At 40.7% G+C, this 17,940-nt stretch overlaps 1 protein-coding gene across 1 annotated transcript in view; it reads left to right on the forward strand.

The window, feature by feature from the left end:
- The window catches only part of LOC146330524 (complement C3-like), a 55,960-nt gene that overhangs the window by 21,755 nt on the left and 16,265 nt on the right, over positions 1-17,940 (forward strand). The window contains exons 13-25 of the mRNA XM_084711527.1: positions 2,101-2,136; positions 2,298-2,415; positions 2,507-2,595; positions 3,508-3,647; positions 4,648-4,860; positions 5,016-5,073; positions 5,161-5,250; positions 7,300-7,421; positions 9,164-9,259; positions 15,158-15,239; positions 15,395-15,443; positions 15,748-15,838; positions 15,957-16,046. Coding sequence (XP_084567653.1) covers positions 2,101-2,136; positions 2,298-2,415; positions 2,507-2,595; positions 3,508-3,647; positions 4,648-4,860; positions 5,016-5,073; positions 5,161-5,250; positions 7,300-7,421; positions 9,164-9,259; positions 15,158-15,239; positions 15,395-15,443; positions 15,748-15,838; positions 15,957-16,046 — 1,274 coding nt within the window. The remainder of the gene's footprint in view (positions 1-2,100; positions 2,137-2,297; positions 2,416-2,506; positions 2,596-3,507; positions 3,648-4,647; positions 4,861-5,015; positions 5,074-5,160; positions 5,251-7,299; positions 7,422-9,163; positions 9,260-15,157; positions 15,240-15,394; positions 15,444-15,747; positions 15,839-15,956; positions 16,047-17,940) is intronic.

Here is a 17,940-nt window from a genome sequence, read left to right on the forward strand (position 1 = left end):
AGTTAATGACAGCGACTTGAAGTGAGGAGGAGCAACACGTCTCCGGCTTGTCAGCGCAGCGGTGTCGCTCACTTTTGCATGTGATGCAAAACATTAAAAATAACGTCATTCAGTGTTTCCCCTACCATTCTGTTGGCGGGGCGGGCCGCCACCCCCCCTGAAGAAAGGTGAAAATTTAGGCGCCCCCCACTTTGCGCACGATATGATGCTAAATCAAAAAGTGCGAAAAGTGACAACCGCGCCAAAGAGCATCCCATTGCATGACAAATTTCAGTCACCATGTCAAAGAGGAAGGCCAGTGATCCCAAACAGGGATCAATTACATCCTTCTTTAAAAAAACACCTGCTGCATCAACCTCGGTGACGGAGAACGACGGTGAGAGGGCAGAGCAAGGTGTGGAGAGGGCGGGTGGGACAGCAGCTGAAAAACACCGCACATCTGGATGGGACCCAGATTGGGCTGCTGACCCCAAGTACAAGGCTTGGCTGTACAAGACGGATTTAGGTGAATTTCTAATAATAACGTTAGAGTTACATTAGTATGCCGCTAGATGAAAAATGTCTCCTATCGTCCTCCTATTGGCGTGTGTGCTTTTGACTCTGATGTGCGCGCTTGTTGTCTGTTTCTCTGTACACTGTCGGGTGCTATTTACATTTTACACTTTTCATTCAAATAAACTAGCTGCCACAGATGTTTATTTTCATGTATGAGACATACATTTATCTTCCGAAATGAAGCTATCCAGCCCGTGTTTAATCTACAAAAAGCTGCAGGTACAGTAATCGGCTCTTGTTCTTCTACCGGTATGACGGTGAAGTTTTGACCGCAGGTCACCTCAGCAGACCCGGGCTAGGCTGCTCCGCCGCTCCGCTACAGGTGCGGCTGGTCTGGACTTCTCCCACCATGTCAGAACAAATGTGCAAACAAGCGTTATTTGGATAAACTCGCGGCACAATGGGGAACTAAACGGCTACTTTCTCACACGAAAAAGCTTTAAAACCTGATTTTCCTGGCGCTATAGCGGAATTTAAAACACAGTTACGGCGGTTTTAAGTTAGCTATAGCGAGGGGAGGTTCGCTTCCTGTTTATAAAATAAAAGCGCAAATTCTATCCTTATGGTTTTCTTTATAGTAAAAGACAACGGGTGTTTTATTTTTGTGAAAATGACCAGAGGTGCGTTACGGCTGGCTTGGGTAGCGCCGATTTAAAAAGCAAAACTTTAAACAGCTGTTATGTAGGAGCTTGTATGATCCTTGCAAGATAGCAAGTCAGCTGGCCTTGTGTTGATGGCAAAACCACAAGGCAATAAATACCCCCCCCCCCCCCCCCCCCCCGCCCCCCCGGTAGCGCCCCTGCCCCTTTGCCAATTTAATCGTGTATTGGCAATCCAGAGCAATGACAATCTACAATTTGAAATTTAGAGGCAATCGCACAGCCCTACTCTGGTGTTTGAGGTAAGTGGCTGCCTGTCTCACTGCCTGCCAGACTCCATCCTGTGGTATAAACATCTACTGCCTCTACAAAATTATGAATTATGTCTTATGAATCATAAACAGACAATAACTCATTCAGTTATTAATTCATTCATTAATTTGAACTCTAATTAATGTGAAACAGACAAACAAAACAGAATAGAAATTTCTAAGGTGGACAACGTGATTATAGCATTCAGTTGTCAGAGAAGTGAATATATTAACTTATTAACATGTTTTCTTAATCTCTATTGACATATTGAGGTAATTTTTCCTTAAAATACTTGCTTTTAAAATAGTTGTTAATTTGTTCATGCAGTGAACATCTCTATACACAACACTGTACCATGAAAGAGTGGTCTCATGGAACACAACAAGCTGACAAGAGGGTTTAAAACGTATTTGCCTTAAAGTTTTCTAATAATACATATGTAAGGTATTCTGTTCTAAAACTTCAACAATATTGCTGTTGTAAATCTCTTCTCCCTATTTAAATACAGGGACATTGGTGCATCTACTGTGTCAATTGACCTTATTTTATCAGCGTCTCATAACAGATACTATGCAGACTGATTTCAGACTTGTTGGGTTCTGTTTAAGAGTTAGTCTGTTTTTTGCATTTCCAGATTTGAGGTGTCCAGCCCCCAGCAGGAGGAAACGAAGTAAGTAAAGGGTTGTTAATTATGATAGCTTTCTTTCCATCAGCTTTTTCACATAACTTCTTTACCTCCTATCATTTTATTAATATCTGAATCAATCCAAGGGATAGGAGAAAGCCCTGGATGAATCTATGAAAATTGTAACCTTTTCATTGACACTTCAGGTGAAGACGATGACAGTTACATGGACAGCGATGAGATCGTTTCTCGCACCAAGTTCCCTGAAAGTTGGCTGTGGTTAGATATCATACTGCCACGTTGTCCTTCACAACTATTGAACTGGTGAGGCAACAGAAATATACACATTAAAAAAAACATGCCATTAATAAAATTAATTTGTCACTGAAGCTGATGATATATTTTTTTTTTTCAGTGACACCACATCATCTGTGAAAAATGTTCCTTTGCCAGACTCAGTCACAACCTGGCAGTTCATTGGCATTAGTCTGTCAAGAACTCACGGTAAGGATTCTGTTTCTCTGCATGACTTGACTTTTTCTCTTTTTTTTATGTACTTGTGGTTAATAGGGGTCTTCTTTGACCAGTGGTGTTGTTTTTCTTAATCTTTCAAAAATGTGGAACACAAGCAGACATGTGGGAAATGGATTAGACTACTTAATCTGCTCTAACATGTCTTGTGAATATTAGCATGTTCAGCTAACTAACACTAGTTTACTAGCTGCAGTAATGTTTCCTCCAAATAAACTTGTTTGATACAACAGCATCTGCATTTGTTATGTGAGGAGTTTAAGGAGGAGGATGTGGGCTTGTGCAGAATCAAAGTGGGCCGATGATGATGCATCTCTAGCTCACTCTCTCAGTTTAGCTTAGCTCTTATACCAGCACTCCCATTGAAGCGATCACAGTCCAGCTGGGTGTCTGCACTAATCAAATCCCTGCTCTTCCTTCTCCCATGTTAATGAGTATTAGTCTACCTTCTATCATATACAGATATGTGTCATATTTCACCATCCCACCAATGTTTGCTAAGAGCTAGCTTTACCCTTAGTCATTTGTATTAACGTTATATCATGTATGCATCCATTAGTTAATTTTCACAAGTTCCTGTTTTTTAAAATGAGTCAAAAACATTAAAAAGTAAACTGGAGAAGGACTTCTCAGCTGACACAAGGAATTCAAGCATTAGCATGAACTTCCATCAGCCACCTACACTTATGAAATCTGCAAGTGAGCAGCTTGGTTTTAGCCGACAAAATCCATGGTCAGCTAGAAGCCTGCTTTTGTTTACTTTTCTGTGGAATGGAAGAATGGAAAGGAAAAGGCGACTTTCCACCATTTTGCCCCTTATTATCTTTTTCTCCTCTTTCTTTTCCTTGTGTTTTAGTTACTGCTTATTGTTCCTCTTGTCTATAGGTGTCTGTGTGGCTGATCCATTAGAGGTTATTGTGAGGAAGGAATTCTTCATCGATCTCAAACTACCATACTCTGCTGTCCGTGGAGAACAGCTGGAAATTAAGGCTATACTCCATAACTACAGCCCAGATCGTATCACAGTGAGTCAGGCCTATACAGCTCATGTGTTTAAAGGTCAGATGGCAAGGTGATGGGATGTTGTGTCTAACAGGGTTCAGAATCTCCACAGGTGTTAAACTGGGTTGTGTCCTGGTGACCGCAAAGGCCGTAGCATATGAGTCGCATCATTTTCATGCAAAGCGAACCATTCAGTGACCCATGAACCATGGAAACATCTCCTTAATTCTCCCCACATTTATTCAAACATTTCCTGGAACATTTTTCTTTTCCCATCTACACTAGAGGTGACAAAAGTACCCATATTCTGTACTCAAGTAGAAGTACAGGTACTTGTAAAAAAGACTTTGGTAAAAGTAGTGCAAACTTAACTTCTTAACTCAAGTAAAAGTGAAAAGGTACAAGCTCTGAAATATACTCAAAGTATAAAAGTAGTCCTGTTGTCTTGTACCATCTTTTTTTGTCTTGTTGTGTTTTTTGTCTAATCTCTTGTTCCTCTGGTTTGTCTTTTCATCTTTTTATGTCTTTTATGTTATTTTTATTTTGTCTACTTAAATCTTTTTTGTCTCTTTACATCTGTTATTTTTTGTCTTGTAAGTTTTTTTTTTTTAAATCTTGCTACTTTCCTTTGTCTTGTTATGTCTTTTAAGTTTTTTTTTGTCTTGTTACATCTTTTTTGTTTAGTTGTTTTGCGTTGTGTTACGTCTTTTGTGTGTGTTATTGTCCCATCCACCTTTGCTTAAATCAGTTTTGATGTTGGGCGGCTTTGCACAATGATGCAGAATAATATAAAGATGAAAATAAAATAAAAATAATCTAAATAGAAATGATTCTGATCAAATGCATTGAAACTAAAGTAACAAGCCTATTTTGAAAATGTAAGGATTAGAAACTACAGATATTTGTGTTAAAGTGCAGGAAGTACAGATACCTGAGAAATCCAAAGTAGAGTAAGTACGTATTACATACGTATAATAACAAAGTATTTGTGCTTAGTTACATCTGATCTATACTCATTTCAAGGTGCGTGTGGATCTGTTTGAGACGGAGCATGTGTGCAGTGCAGCATCTAACCATGGGAGGTATCGTCAGGAGGTCAATGTTGGACCCCAAACTACACGATCTGTACCTTTTATCATTAGTCCCATGAAGGAGGGACAATTTCCTATTGACGTCAAAGCCTCTGTGAAAGACTCATCTCTCAGTGATGGAGTCAGGAAGATGCTGCAGGTGGTGGTAAGAGAAATACATTCTGTGCTCTCTGAACTGCATTAAGACTAAAGCTTTAGCTTTTTGCACTTTAATATGCAAGTCACATTTTTTTCTGTCACACAGCTTTGCTTAAATATAAGTGTTAATCCTGATGTGTTTATGAACTCCTGTCTTTCCAGCCTGTAGGCATACTGATAAAATCACCAGTGGTTATAACACTAGACCCTGCTAAGAAAGGTTCCGGTAAGTTTACTGTTGAACAAAACAAAAAGTACTGACTGTTTTTTGCTGATCTCCTAACTTGCCAATTGTCTCTTCCTTTAGCTGGTATACAAGAGGAAACTATCAACAGTAAAATACCTTTGAGAGATTTGGCTCCAAACACACCTTCAACCACACTAATCTCTGTGACAGGTGAGATAAACTGGAAACTCTAATCATGGAGCCAAATAGAGTGGGTTGCAGTTAAAAATGGAGGAAATTCACAGAAATACGACATGATTCATTATCAAGTTTGGCTCACTAGCATCATAAACATGACTCATCACCAAAGACCATAAAATCAAACCATTGTTGCTTTAAGACGTTTTTTTTTTTTTTTTTTTTTTCAGTTGATATGTTTGTTGTTTGTTTGTTTGCCAGTGAAAGTGTCAAAATGTAGCTGTATTTCCTTCAGTGTGATCTCTGCAGTTGTCATGGTTGCACACAGTGTGCGGTGGCGGCAAGTTGAAAAGGTTCAGCAGTGTTAAACTCAGACCTTACTGGCAAATGCACAATCACAATATCAATATGAGAGTATTACACCACATTTGTTGGCAGTGGTGTCTGATCATGTATCAGGAAACTGAACTGAACCTTCATCGATTACAGGCATTGGGCCCTATCTTACACCCGGAGCAAAGCCATTGCGCTGCCAGCGCAAGTGGTTTTGCTATCTTACACCAGCGCAAGTGCTATTATATATATATATATAGTTATTTTGGCCATAACTCAAGAATTCATGTGGCAATTATGTCAAGGTTTCACACAAATGTTTAAAAGCATAATAAGTGTTGGAGAGTCGCTACTTCCATGTAATTAAATAATAAGAGTAATTGTAATCTGATACAGTTACTGTGAAAAAATGTAATTAAATTACAGTTACTGATGAAAATGTTGGTGGGTTACTTCGTTCCAGTGGAGATCTACACTCTAACGAATGACCTCTTCTAGTTTGATGTGCACTAAAGGGTGAGAAATGTGACCCTGTTGTGTTAGATATTGTATATATACTATGTTTTAAGGGGGTGATGAAGCCACAGTACTTACAATAGGAAACCAGCTATGAGACCGTTGTGTCTGAGTTGGTTGTGGGAGTGAGAGCAAGTTTAAGACAAGACTTTTAGCTAGGCCTCCAATAGAAGATTGTGAATGAATGAAGCATTACCAGTAATTTACACCAGGCGCAGCTGCAACGCGTCACAGCTGTGCCACAGCACTCAGGCCAGTTCACGGCCATTCTAGTCAATGCTCGTGTTTACATTAGATGCACTGAGGTGCGTTTTAGCTCCATCCCAGAAGCATCTTGGCTCGGCGATCTGTTCTGCAGAGAATACGCAGCAAGTCCATTTTTGACGGATGGCGCGTCAGTTAGCACAGAGCAGGTCGAACAGGTAGGAAGTCAGGCACAGAAAAGGCTGGGAGAATCTGGTTAATTTTCAAAATAAAAGAACCCGTGCAGACTCATGATCATAAAAACAGACAGAAAATAAACAATTTATCTTTTTTATCCATGGTAGAAGCACAAAGTGCAAGGAATGAGGACTTCAGTTGTGCAAGTGAACATAATCAGATGGACAAAACGCTCCGCTGCTGAAACGCTTCTGAAACACTGCTGGTGGAAATTGCAGTCGCTCGTATGACGGAACAAAACCAGGACGCACACACAACGTCACAAAGCCGCATCTGGTGTAAATTATAGGTAAAGGTAGCCCAACTGATTGAACTTAAGCTGGAATTAATTATTGATGAACCTCATTGATCAGATTCGTTACACAACGTACTCTAATTGCAAACAAAATGTATTTTGAGTAATATTTCAGTCTGTAGTAGATGAATGAATTGTAGTACAAAGTTAAAAAGGCAAAAATGAACATGTGTTTTGTGGGTTCTCCTCTGCTGATGATAGCCATGAAAACTGCCTTGTATTTAATTGCAATAGGTGATGTGAGCATTTGGAAACCTAAACACAGTTTAATTATGAAATGAGCACCAAAATTCATGAACACAGCCTTTACACAACAGGTGCAAATGCAAATGCAAAAAAAAAATCAACAGTTGTATGGCAACTGCATTCGTGCTACCACTGACTTTGCAGTGGCATGATAATGCCATGTTGTGTTTGGACATATAATGTGATAGTGTCTGTAAAATCTCCTTTTGCATAGTTACTTGTTGTTGTTTCCTTTATCTGTGTCCACACAGGAAGAGAGCAGATAAGTGGCCAAGACTTTGATTTGAATGTGAAGATCTTGTTGCCAGGCAGGCCAAGACCTTCACTTTTCCATTTCAACAGTGAGAATCACCACGTCACGAGAACACTTAAAGTGAGAAAACACACACACACACACACACACACACACACACACACACACACACACACACACACACACACACACACATATTCAAAATCAACTAACTATGACTCCACAGTACAAAAGGCAGACTGCAGATAATCAAAATATTGAGCAAAGGTGACTGTACTGATTGACTGTAAAGATGGACACTGTGTCTCCACTTCCTCCCACTGAAGAAAAATGAAGCCAAAACATTGCAGTAGTGATCAGGATTGGAACAGAGGCATTGAGGTCTGTCCCATACATCAGGATGACTGCTTTTTGTCACATCAAATAACTAATTAAAACATATTTAAAAATTTAAACAAAATTATTTAAAATTTAAACAAATAATAAAAAATAACATTTGAACATATATCGTGTGAGGAAAACTGCCTAAAATGACAAAAACCACCTTTAAGAAAAATTTATTTGATTTTTTTTTTTTTTTTGCTCATGCTTACCTGTACCTACACTGTAGTCAGTTACCAGGGGGGCGATCAAGATGTTTTGGCTTCACATTTTTACTTAAGTTAATGATGAGTATCATCAGCATAACAATGTAACTGTGCATTGGGAACATTTTGAGGCAGGGTTTGAACATGGGTAGTAAACAAAAACAAGTTCTGTCTATATCTACTATCTATAACATAGATCAGCCATTCTCAATCACTGGGCCGCGGCTCATTGATGGGTGTCAGTGAGCGCCATCTAGTGGTTCCCAGAGACAGCAGTACTGCCAAATGGTTAGATTAAATTTTTTGTTGCTTTTATATCCAAATGTGTTCAGGATTTCACGTAATACAGTGACATATGGATTAGTTTTTGAAAAGAAAAAGTGATGTGGGAGACAACCCTGTGCCTGTAGAAGCTACAAAGCATGCTGTGAGGAAATATGACCCTGAATACACTAAAGTTGGATTCATAATGACAGGCAGTGATGCTGCTGAAAGCACAGTGTGCAGAATTTGTTGTTGGGAGGATGATCCTCAGAAATGTTTTAACAACTAGAAGTGGGCCTTCAGCTACAAAAGGTTGAGAACCACTGACTATGGTGACCAGATGAGACTGGGTGAAATTTGAGACAGGGGAGTTTGGGGTGGGCGTGTCATGTCAGGAAGATTACAATGTTTGGAATAAGTTACAGTAACATCAGACTGTAACTCATTCATTGTTAATACTGAGGAGAATGCTGAGGATGTTGTGAAGCACAGTGTCATGTCTATGCCACCACGCAAAGGTTAAAGGTGTGTTAAAGTCATTTTATATCTTTTCAGGATTAAGCTTTAGGGGCCAACAAACAAATTTTTCCCACATTGGCAGCTGCACTCTCCATCATCTGGTTTAAAACACATCAAATGACATCAGCAACTCATTATTTATGATAGTCTCATCAGTACAATAGACAAGTGAAGTGTGTGCTCCCATAACTCAGTTGGCAGAGCGTTTGATCCATGTACTGAGGCTGTTGGTCCTCTGCAGCAGTTGCTGGTTCGAGTCCCGCCTGTGGCCCATTTGCTGCATGTCATTCCCCCTCTCTCTACCCCCTTTCCTGTCATATCTTCACCTACACCAATTACACATATTTTACAGAAACAGGACATTTTTCTGAGCTAAAAAGCAGGAATTATAGTGTACATAAGTAGTTCATATTATGTATTACTATAACGGTTAATTTTCAGGACAAAAACAACAGGATTTGGGATTCCTCCTCCTGACATTGTGTGGTTTTTTTTGTGTTCTTTGCATATTTGAAATCTCAACAGGTCAGCAATATAAATGAGGATGTAAAAGTGACCGCCAGCGGAAATGGAGAAGCAACGTTGACAGTAAGTGGAACTTTAACACATTTATTGTTAAAGTTAAAGTTGTTAAAGTACACACACACACACACACACACGTGGAGGATTGTCAAAGTATTAGGCTGTAAAGTTAGGTCTCATCAAGTAGTGCCAGAAACAGCTTCCACACTTTTTGAGAAAAGTTCCGATTGCCAAAACGAATTTGTTCCATCGTAGGAATAGAAATCATTTCATTAACCCATCTTTTAAATAGGACTGTCAAAGTTAACGCATTAACACATGAGATTAATCTGGAAACAATAACATGTTAAAAAAAAAATGCACGATTAATCGCATCACATGACTCAGGAAGAGTCTGTCTATGTATACAGGCTGTGGTCTCTGTCGCCACTTGTCACCCGTCCGCTGAAATACAGAATCATCCCGTTTTGAATCAGTGCAGGATGGAGTTAGTCTCGTATTTCCAATACCTGATGAAGAGCCGTCCAGCTCTGCCCGTGATCAGGTAAAACTCGCTGCTATCGGTGATTTGATCACACACGAGAGTGGAAAACACTGTTAAACTCTTGGTTTGTCAGTGACGGTGACAATCAGACTAGTTGTAACTTGGCAAGTGTTTCCTATGACGGACAGTGGCCTGTCAGATGTACGGCAGTTTCAGGGGGACAAGATTCTCCATTCACATCGAAGCGACCATAGAGTGTATGGACGTGACTTGTTTATGAAAGTTGAGGTGTGCAGACGGATACATAGGCATTTATTTAATACACTAATAAAAATTTGGTGCTGATGTGAAAAAATAAATTACTATGATGTGTTATTATTTTTTACCAATCTGTAAAATTACATCCTTAAATTGTAATGGATTAACTGTATTGCATCCTTCAATACTATATAAGAAATACAAGTAATAGTATATATAATATGAAGTATTTTAACTGCGATTAATCGCGATTAATCACAGAGTAGTATTGCGATTAATCAAATTTTTTTAATTGTTTGACTGCCCTACTTTTAAAACATGGGGGTGATGAAGACTTCCAGTTTAGCATTATTAATTTCATGAGAGATTTGATGAGAGGGAAGGGCTGCTGTCCTGTCAGAGGAGCCAAATATTGCCAAGTTGCAGACTGGCTGAATGTTTATTTTGTATTGTTTAGAAAACCAATTAAATATGTCACACCAGAAATTACCCAGGACAGGACAGTGCCAAAGTAAGTGTGACAGTGAGCCCTCAGCACCACTACATCTGTCACACATGGGAGACAGATTCAAACAGTTTGCTAAGTTTAGTTTTGGAGTAATGCAGTCTATGAATAACTTTAAATTGAATTAGCCTATATCTGGAATTGACAGAACAACTCTGTATACTGGACAGACCCTCCTCCCACAGTTCATCTGATAAGGAGGTACCCAGTTCTTCAGCATAGATGTCTCTGAGATGACTGGTACTTGCTGGAGACATAAATGCAGTGACAAAGCGGGAGATCGAATCTGGGTGTGAGAGAAGTATGTCATAGAAAATTTGGCTCTGTGGTTTGATTGGGAATTCTGTGGTATTTTCCTGTACAAAATGTCTGACTTGTAGGCAGGGGTGGACTGAGGCACAAAATCAGCCTTGGCATTTTTGGCCCAGACTGGCCCACAACATTTTTGGTTAACTGAATCAAGCACTGATTTTTGAACGCAAGGACAAAAACTGACAGAAAGGTCAGATTTTAGGAACAAAAATTCAAAGACATCTTCAGAGACCTATACAAACTTGTTGAAAAGTTGACAAAGGAACTTAACAGCTCAAGACAACCTGATGAGACGGAAGACAGGATGGAATAGAAAGATGCAGGGAAGTTGATAAATAATTGAGTCTCATATGATCACACATGTTGTATAAATCTTCATAAAGACATTTGAAGATACTATCTGTATGTATATGCTCTGCTGGGTTGTCTGCTGTATAGCACCACCGTCCACTATGAACTCAATAATACACACTACGTAGAATGATCACACTCCTAACAATGTCAACAAAAACTGAAATGTACAAGCTTTGTAAAAGTAGAAATTATGGCATAGCAGTTGTATTTGACTGCATTAGATTGCACAGGTGTACCTAATGCAGGACAACAACATCCGCAAAAAGCAGAGATGAGATCCTGTGGCCCCCAAACCGGACTCCCTCCGGCCCCTGGCTGTGCCTAGAAATTCTGTACATAAAAATAATGAACAGAACCGGTGACAAAGGGCAGCCCTGCCGGAATCCAACATGCACCGGGAACAGGTCTGACTTATTGCCACTCCCATGAACCCTCAAGCACCCTGCGGAGGGTATAGAGCTGGTCCAGTGTTCCACGACCAGGACGAAAACCACATTGTTCCTCCTGGATCCGAAGTTCGACTATCGGCCAAATTCTTCTCTCCAATACCCTGGAATAGACTTTACCAGGGAGGCTGAGGAGTGTGATCCCCCTATAGTTGGTGCACACCCTCCGGTCCCCCTTCTTGAAAAGAGGGACCACCACCCCGGTCTGCCAGTCCAGAAGCACTGTTCCCAACTGCCACGCGATGTTGCAGAGGCGTGTCAAGCAAGACAGCCCTACAACATCCAGACACTTGAGGTACTCAGGTGTCCACCACTGGGTTCAGGGATTGCCACTGTGGCAGGCACCGGAGACCTTACGGCCACAGCTCCGAATGGCCACATCAACAATGGAGGTGGAGAACATGGTCCATTTGGACTCAATGTCTCTGGCCTCCCTCGTGATCTGGTCAAAGCTCTCCCGGAGGTGAGAGTTGAAGATGCCTCTGACAGAGGGTTCCACCAGATGTTCCCATGAGACTCTCACAATACGGGCCTCTACACAATTGGGCCTGCCAAGTCTGTCCAGCTTCCTCCTCCGCCAGCGGATCCAACTCACCACCAGGTGTTGATCAGTTGACAGCTCAGCCCCTAACTTTACCCGAGTGTCCAAGACACACAGCCGAAGGTCAGTTGACATGACTACAAAGTTGATCATTGACCTCCGACCTAGGGCGTCCCTGTGCCACGTGCACTGATGGACACCCTTATGCTTGAACATGGTGGTTGTTATGGACAAACTGTGACTAGCACAGAAGTCCAATAACAGAACACCACTCGGGTTCAGATCGGGGGGGCCGTTCCTCCCAATCATGCCCCTCCAGGTAACAATGTCGCCACCCACGTGGGCGTTGAAGTCTCCAGTCCGAGCACTTTCCAGCCGGGTACTCTACACTGCCGTTTGGCCCATAGGCCGAAACAACAGTGAGGCACCTATCCCCGACCCAAAAGCGCAGGGCGACGACCCTCTCCTTCACCGGGGAAAACTCCAACACATGGCGGCTGAGCTGGGGGGCTATAAGCAATCCCACACCAGCCCGCCACCTCTCACCATGGGCAACTCCAGAGTAGAAAAGACTCCAGCCTCTCTCAAGGAGTTGGGTTCCAGAGCCCCATCTGTGCGTGGAGGTGAGCCCGACTATCTCTAGCCAGTACCGCTCAACCTCCCGCACTAGCTCAGGCTCCTTCCCCCCCAGCGAGGGGACATTCCATGTCACCACAGTGAGATTCCATGTCATGGGATTGGGTCGTTGGGGCCCCTGCCCCCACTGCCACCCAGACCACATGGTATCGGCCCCTTCTGAACCCTCCTGCGGGTGATGGGCCTATGGGAAGACGGGCCCACGTCGCTCGTTCAGGCTGAGCCCGGCCGGGTCCTGCAGATATTTTATTATAGCTATATTAAGTAATTCATTATTTTATATGCAGATATACACTCATTACAATATTTGAGACTGACAGCATCAGCATGCAAAAGAGATATGATTGGTAATGGATGTGGTTAGCATAACTCAGTGACTGCCAAACTGCACATAACATGGCACAGCAATAGAAATGTTTGCTCTATTACATTTATAGGCCTATGTAAAGTGACACGTGTAATGTGTTTGCATGCAAAAACAGTGTTTTTGTTTTTGACCTGAGTGTGTATTTAGCTTTCTCTAAGCTAACTTCGCTAGTAGTGCTGCTAACTGCAATACACTCAATTGGTTGTTGTTACAGATTTTTCTTAGAGTTTTTTAAGATTATTTTTTGGGCTTTTACCTTTATTTGGATAGGGGCAGCTGAAGATATGACAGGAAAGGGGGAAGAGAGGGGGAATGACATGCAGCAAAATGGGTCACAGGCAGGAATCAAACCAGCGACCACTGCAGAGGACCAACAGCCTCCGTACATGGGGCAAACGCTCTACCAACTAAGCTATGGGAGCACCTCAGGTGCACCTGGTTCTTAAAGGTGATGAGAGCTGACTTTCTTATTGGTTTAATGCATGATCGGCCTAAACTACTCCATGAATTAATCAAGGCTCTTGGGCACAGCTGATAGATGTGTCCCACTGTGCGCAGCTGATACAAGGGGCTGGACAGGACAGGATACCCCTGTGCTCCTGGTGCAAGACAGTGTTACATGCCACAGTGTCTGTGTGGTGTTGTATTCTCCTGTGCCCAGGTTCTCCCCCCCCCCCCTTGCAGGTTGCAGTGATTGGCATCAGGTGCAGTTGCTCTGCAATCAGGACCTGGTGCTTAAAAGCCTGGAGAGTGCAGCCAGTCTGGGCCAGTGGACCATTAGGCTGATGGAGGTCTGCATTTAGGCAGACTAGTCCTGCAGGGTCAGGCTAAACTGCTAGTAGTTTGTGTTATGTGATTTGCTAGCTCTCCCAGCTAGTGGAGTCACTCGTTTGTGTATACGTGTCTTGCAGGCCTCATCAGCTAGCATGATACTCGTTTGGGCGCCCCATGTGCCTTGTGAGCTTCACCAGCTTACAAGGGCACTCGTTGTCTTTGTCTTTGTCAATGTGTCTTTGTCAGCCATCCTGGCTAGCAACGACACTTGCTGTCTTGTGTGTATTTGTGGTTTGAGTTAATAGGTTAGCCCTTTTGTTTAGTTTAATTTGTTAACTTAATTTGACATATAATTTGTTAATAAAAGAACCTTTGTTTACATTTTTGTCTCAGTTTTCTTTTTTCCTTTTTCTTCCGGTAAATGTATTTATTGTTACACCCCTCATCCCCTAGCCCAACTTGGGGGTTATAACAACAGCAAAGGTGGATTTGGAAGAAATTGAATGAAGAAATTAAATCCATTGCACCTGACACTTTCAACTTGGATCAGTGTAAGATAGGGCCAAAAGCGTAAGTTAAAGGTTGTCTAAACCAGCAATAAATGCGTGATATCACACCACAGAAACATGTCATTAATCATCCAGCCAAATTTGAGTGATTAAAAAAAATTGCTAACTAACTATATAAAATTAGGTCTCAAAATCATGAAAGAAAGAGCAGTTTACTCTGAAATGCTCTGTCGGTGTCAAACACCACTATGACCTGGCAGATTTATCTGATATGTTCAGACACTGTTCTTAAAGCTACCAGCAGATGGTGACAGGATGTTTTTTTTTTTTTTTGTCAGGTTGTTTGTGTGAATACAGTGAATACTGCAGACAGATCAACTGTATCTTTGTTGGAGTCAAAATAGACAAAGACATGAGGCGAATGCATATATAGTCAATCTAGAACACGTTGGTTGAACAAGATTCAAAAGTTTTATGCAGGTGTGAAGAAATGCTGTAAAGTAAGAATGTTTTCAAAAATATAAAATGTAATTGTTTATTTTTTTCAATTTACAAAATGCAAAGTGAGCGAACAAAAGAAAAATTCAAATAAATCTTTTTTTTAACTAATGTTACAGACTACAAATTCAAATTTGGCTGGGTGATTGATCCCACATATTTCTGTGGTGTGACAAACTCAGAACACTTGTTGCTTTACCCTATCTGTATATCAGTCTGCTGTATAATGGATCCTGACAAATCCTCACTAGTTTCAGATGCACTTTTATTTGTGTGACAGATGGTGTCGCTGTATTACGCTCTGCCTAAAGAAAAGGACAGTGACTGTCAGAAGTTTAACTTGTCAGTGGAGCTCCTCCCAGGTAATTTGATGTCTGTTTCTGTGTGCTGTTGTTTTTTGTTTTAGCAGTCTTCGTCTTGCTTGTATTTGTCTGTTTGGTTTGTGTTTTTCTATGTATTTTTCTTTTAATAGAAACATGATTAAACTAAATGCTCATCAAATGTTTTCCTCCTGCAGTGAACATGGATGAAGATGAGAGGATATACAAACTAAAAATAGAGGTTTTGTAAGTATAATGAAGAGCCTTAAAATAACGTGGCTTTACACAGTCATCGCCACATCCATCTTTTCATTTCTCCCCACTCCATTTTTGATTCATACCCTCTGTGACCCAAATTCAACAAAAGTTAAGAATTTTTGTATATTACTCCTCTCTCCCCTGTAAGCAGTTCTTTTCCATCCTGTCATTCTCCATAATTTAATATTTGAAAACATTTAAAAGCTTTAAGATTGATTGATTTTAAATTCAGTAGAGAGCTTTGCTGTCCTCTCACCCATACTTTATTTCTAAATGTCCATTTCCTGTACAGGTATAAGGACAGCGACCGTGATGCGACCATGACAGTCTTGGATATTGGCATGTTAACTGGTTTCACTGTTAACACACATGACCTGGACCTAGTAAGAACTTATATGCACAAAAACATACAAACACAGTCTCTAAATCCTAAAACATATGTTGTTTATCCTCACCAGTGACACTGACTTAAATTAAAATTGAATGTGTCTGTGTGTGTAGTTGTCAAAAGGACGAGCCCGCACAATTGCAAGATATGAGATGAACACAATCCTGTCAGAAAGAGGCTCGCTCATCATCTACCTGGACAAGGCAAGACTTTCTTCCCATTATTTTAACAAATTCAAGTAAGTTTTATTGACCAGAAAATGTATTGGGGACCTTTAATGCATTTTCCTTCATATCTGTAAGGCAAGGCAATTTTATTTATATAGCACCATTCATACACAAGGCAATTCAAGGTGCTTTACAGAACTTGAAAATGCATTAAATTAGAAACAATAAAAGAGCATTAAAATTGCATTTGAGATAATTAAAAACAAAAGCTAAAAGCAGGACAATAAATAGTTTAAAACATTACAGAAATGCATATAAAGAGAGAAGCAAACATAAAACAAGAGCGGCAGTAGACAAATATAAAAACAATAGCTACAGATTATCCTAAAAATATGTAACGTATCCACTTCACTGGTAGGCTGCAGTAAACAGTAATGTTTTAAGACCTGATTTAAATAAACCGACAGTTTCAGCTGACCTCAGATGTTCTGGAAGTTTGTTCCACAGGTGGGGAGCACAGAAACTAAAGGCTGCTTCACCTTGTTTGGTTCTGTAATGTTACAGTGTTGGTTGCTCTTATTAAATGTGGCCAAAGATGTGTGAGCAAAACGTTCAGGTTTTGGACTGCTCCGAATGCAATGTTTCCAAAGTTTTTTCTACTTTCGAGGATGGGCTGACCTCAAGTTGTCACTGATTTCTTTATCTGGTCATCTGCACCAAGCACAGCATGGCAGGACGCTCCCAGACCCCCAACAGGGGACTGGTTTATGAACATGTCGCCTTTTTGTCCTCTTATGTGTTTGCAGGTCTGTATTTAGTCATCAAAAAATACCAATAAGAATACCATGAAAGTACAACAAAAGCAGTACAAATGTTGAATTTTCAAAAAAGGAAACAATAACATGCACAATTTTTAAATTGTAATTAAGTAAAAACACTAATACCGCAATGTAAAAATACCTAAATAAAGAATGTGAGTATTTTTTCCATCACAGCAGGTCAGTGATCAGTGTTTCAGTGACTCTCTGTGACTCAGTGAATCTTGTTTTATTGATGGTGACCCGCCACATTAAAAACACAACATGATTTTCTATTTTTGGAGCTTTTTTCAGTCGTGTCCAGAAGGTAACTATTTATTTGCACAACTCTCACGAGATTTGTGTTCGTTATTTCTACTAAAATATCAAACTCGCGCGATCTTTCGCAGGTCTAGGGTTCCCTTCTAGACACGACCCTCTGTCTCTCTGTCAAACTACAGACAGCAGACTGTCTGTAAACAGCACGATGTTTCACTCTGCAGTGTTTCACACAAACACTTTATTTGTGTGGACACCCAGGTTTGGTTTGTCACCAATTTTGGCATTTTTTTTAATCAGTCCGAGAGGACGACGGTATCAGTGATTGATTAGTGATCAGTCTGCCCTCCTCTCCTCCCTCACCTGTTTACTCTGCTGTGAGAAGGTCTGAAAGTTTCTCTCAGAGAAACACAGACTCTCCTGTTTTACGTTTAGGCCTCCTTATACAGTTGTTTAGTTTTATAAGAGCATCTGGTTGGTGTCGATGTCATTAACCATCACGTTAGTTTCTGTTGTAATAAACTCGTCATTAACAACAGTCTCCTCCACACGCAGCTTCTCTGCTGCTGTGAAAACTGGATCGCAGGTAGATTAATATGTATGGAAAAACCCAGAATGTGAGTTAGATTTTGGCTTTTTGTCTTTATAAAACATCCTGCTGATGAAGAAAGTCAACAGATCAGATACAGACAGGGTCAGAGAATCACACGTGCGAAACACAGTGTGCCGTACAGTTGTTCGGATTTAAACGGATTTTAGTGATCAAATTACTCGAATTACTCTAGGAATGGTTTCAACCCTAAAATTAATGTCTTCTCTGTAATTACGTACGTTTGACACCTCTGGTCTAGAGC

This window comes from Lutjanus erythropterus, chromosome 3, assembly GCF_056507025.1.
Source record: "Lutjanus erythropterus isolate fLutEry1 chromosome 3, fLutEry1.hap2, whole genome shotgun sequence".
In the NCBI taxonomy this organism is placed as follows: domain Eukaryota; kingdom Metazoa; phylum Chordata; class Actinopteri; order Lutjaniformes; family Lutjanidae; genus Lutjanus; species Lutjanus erythropterus.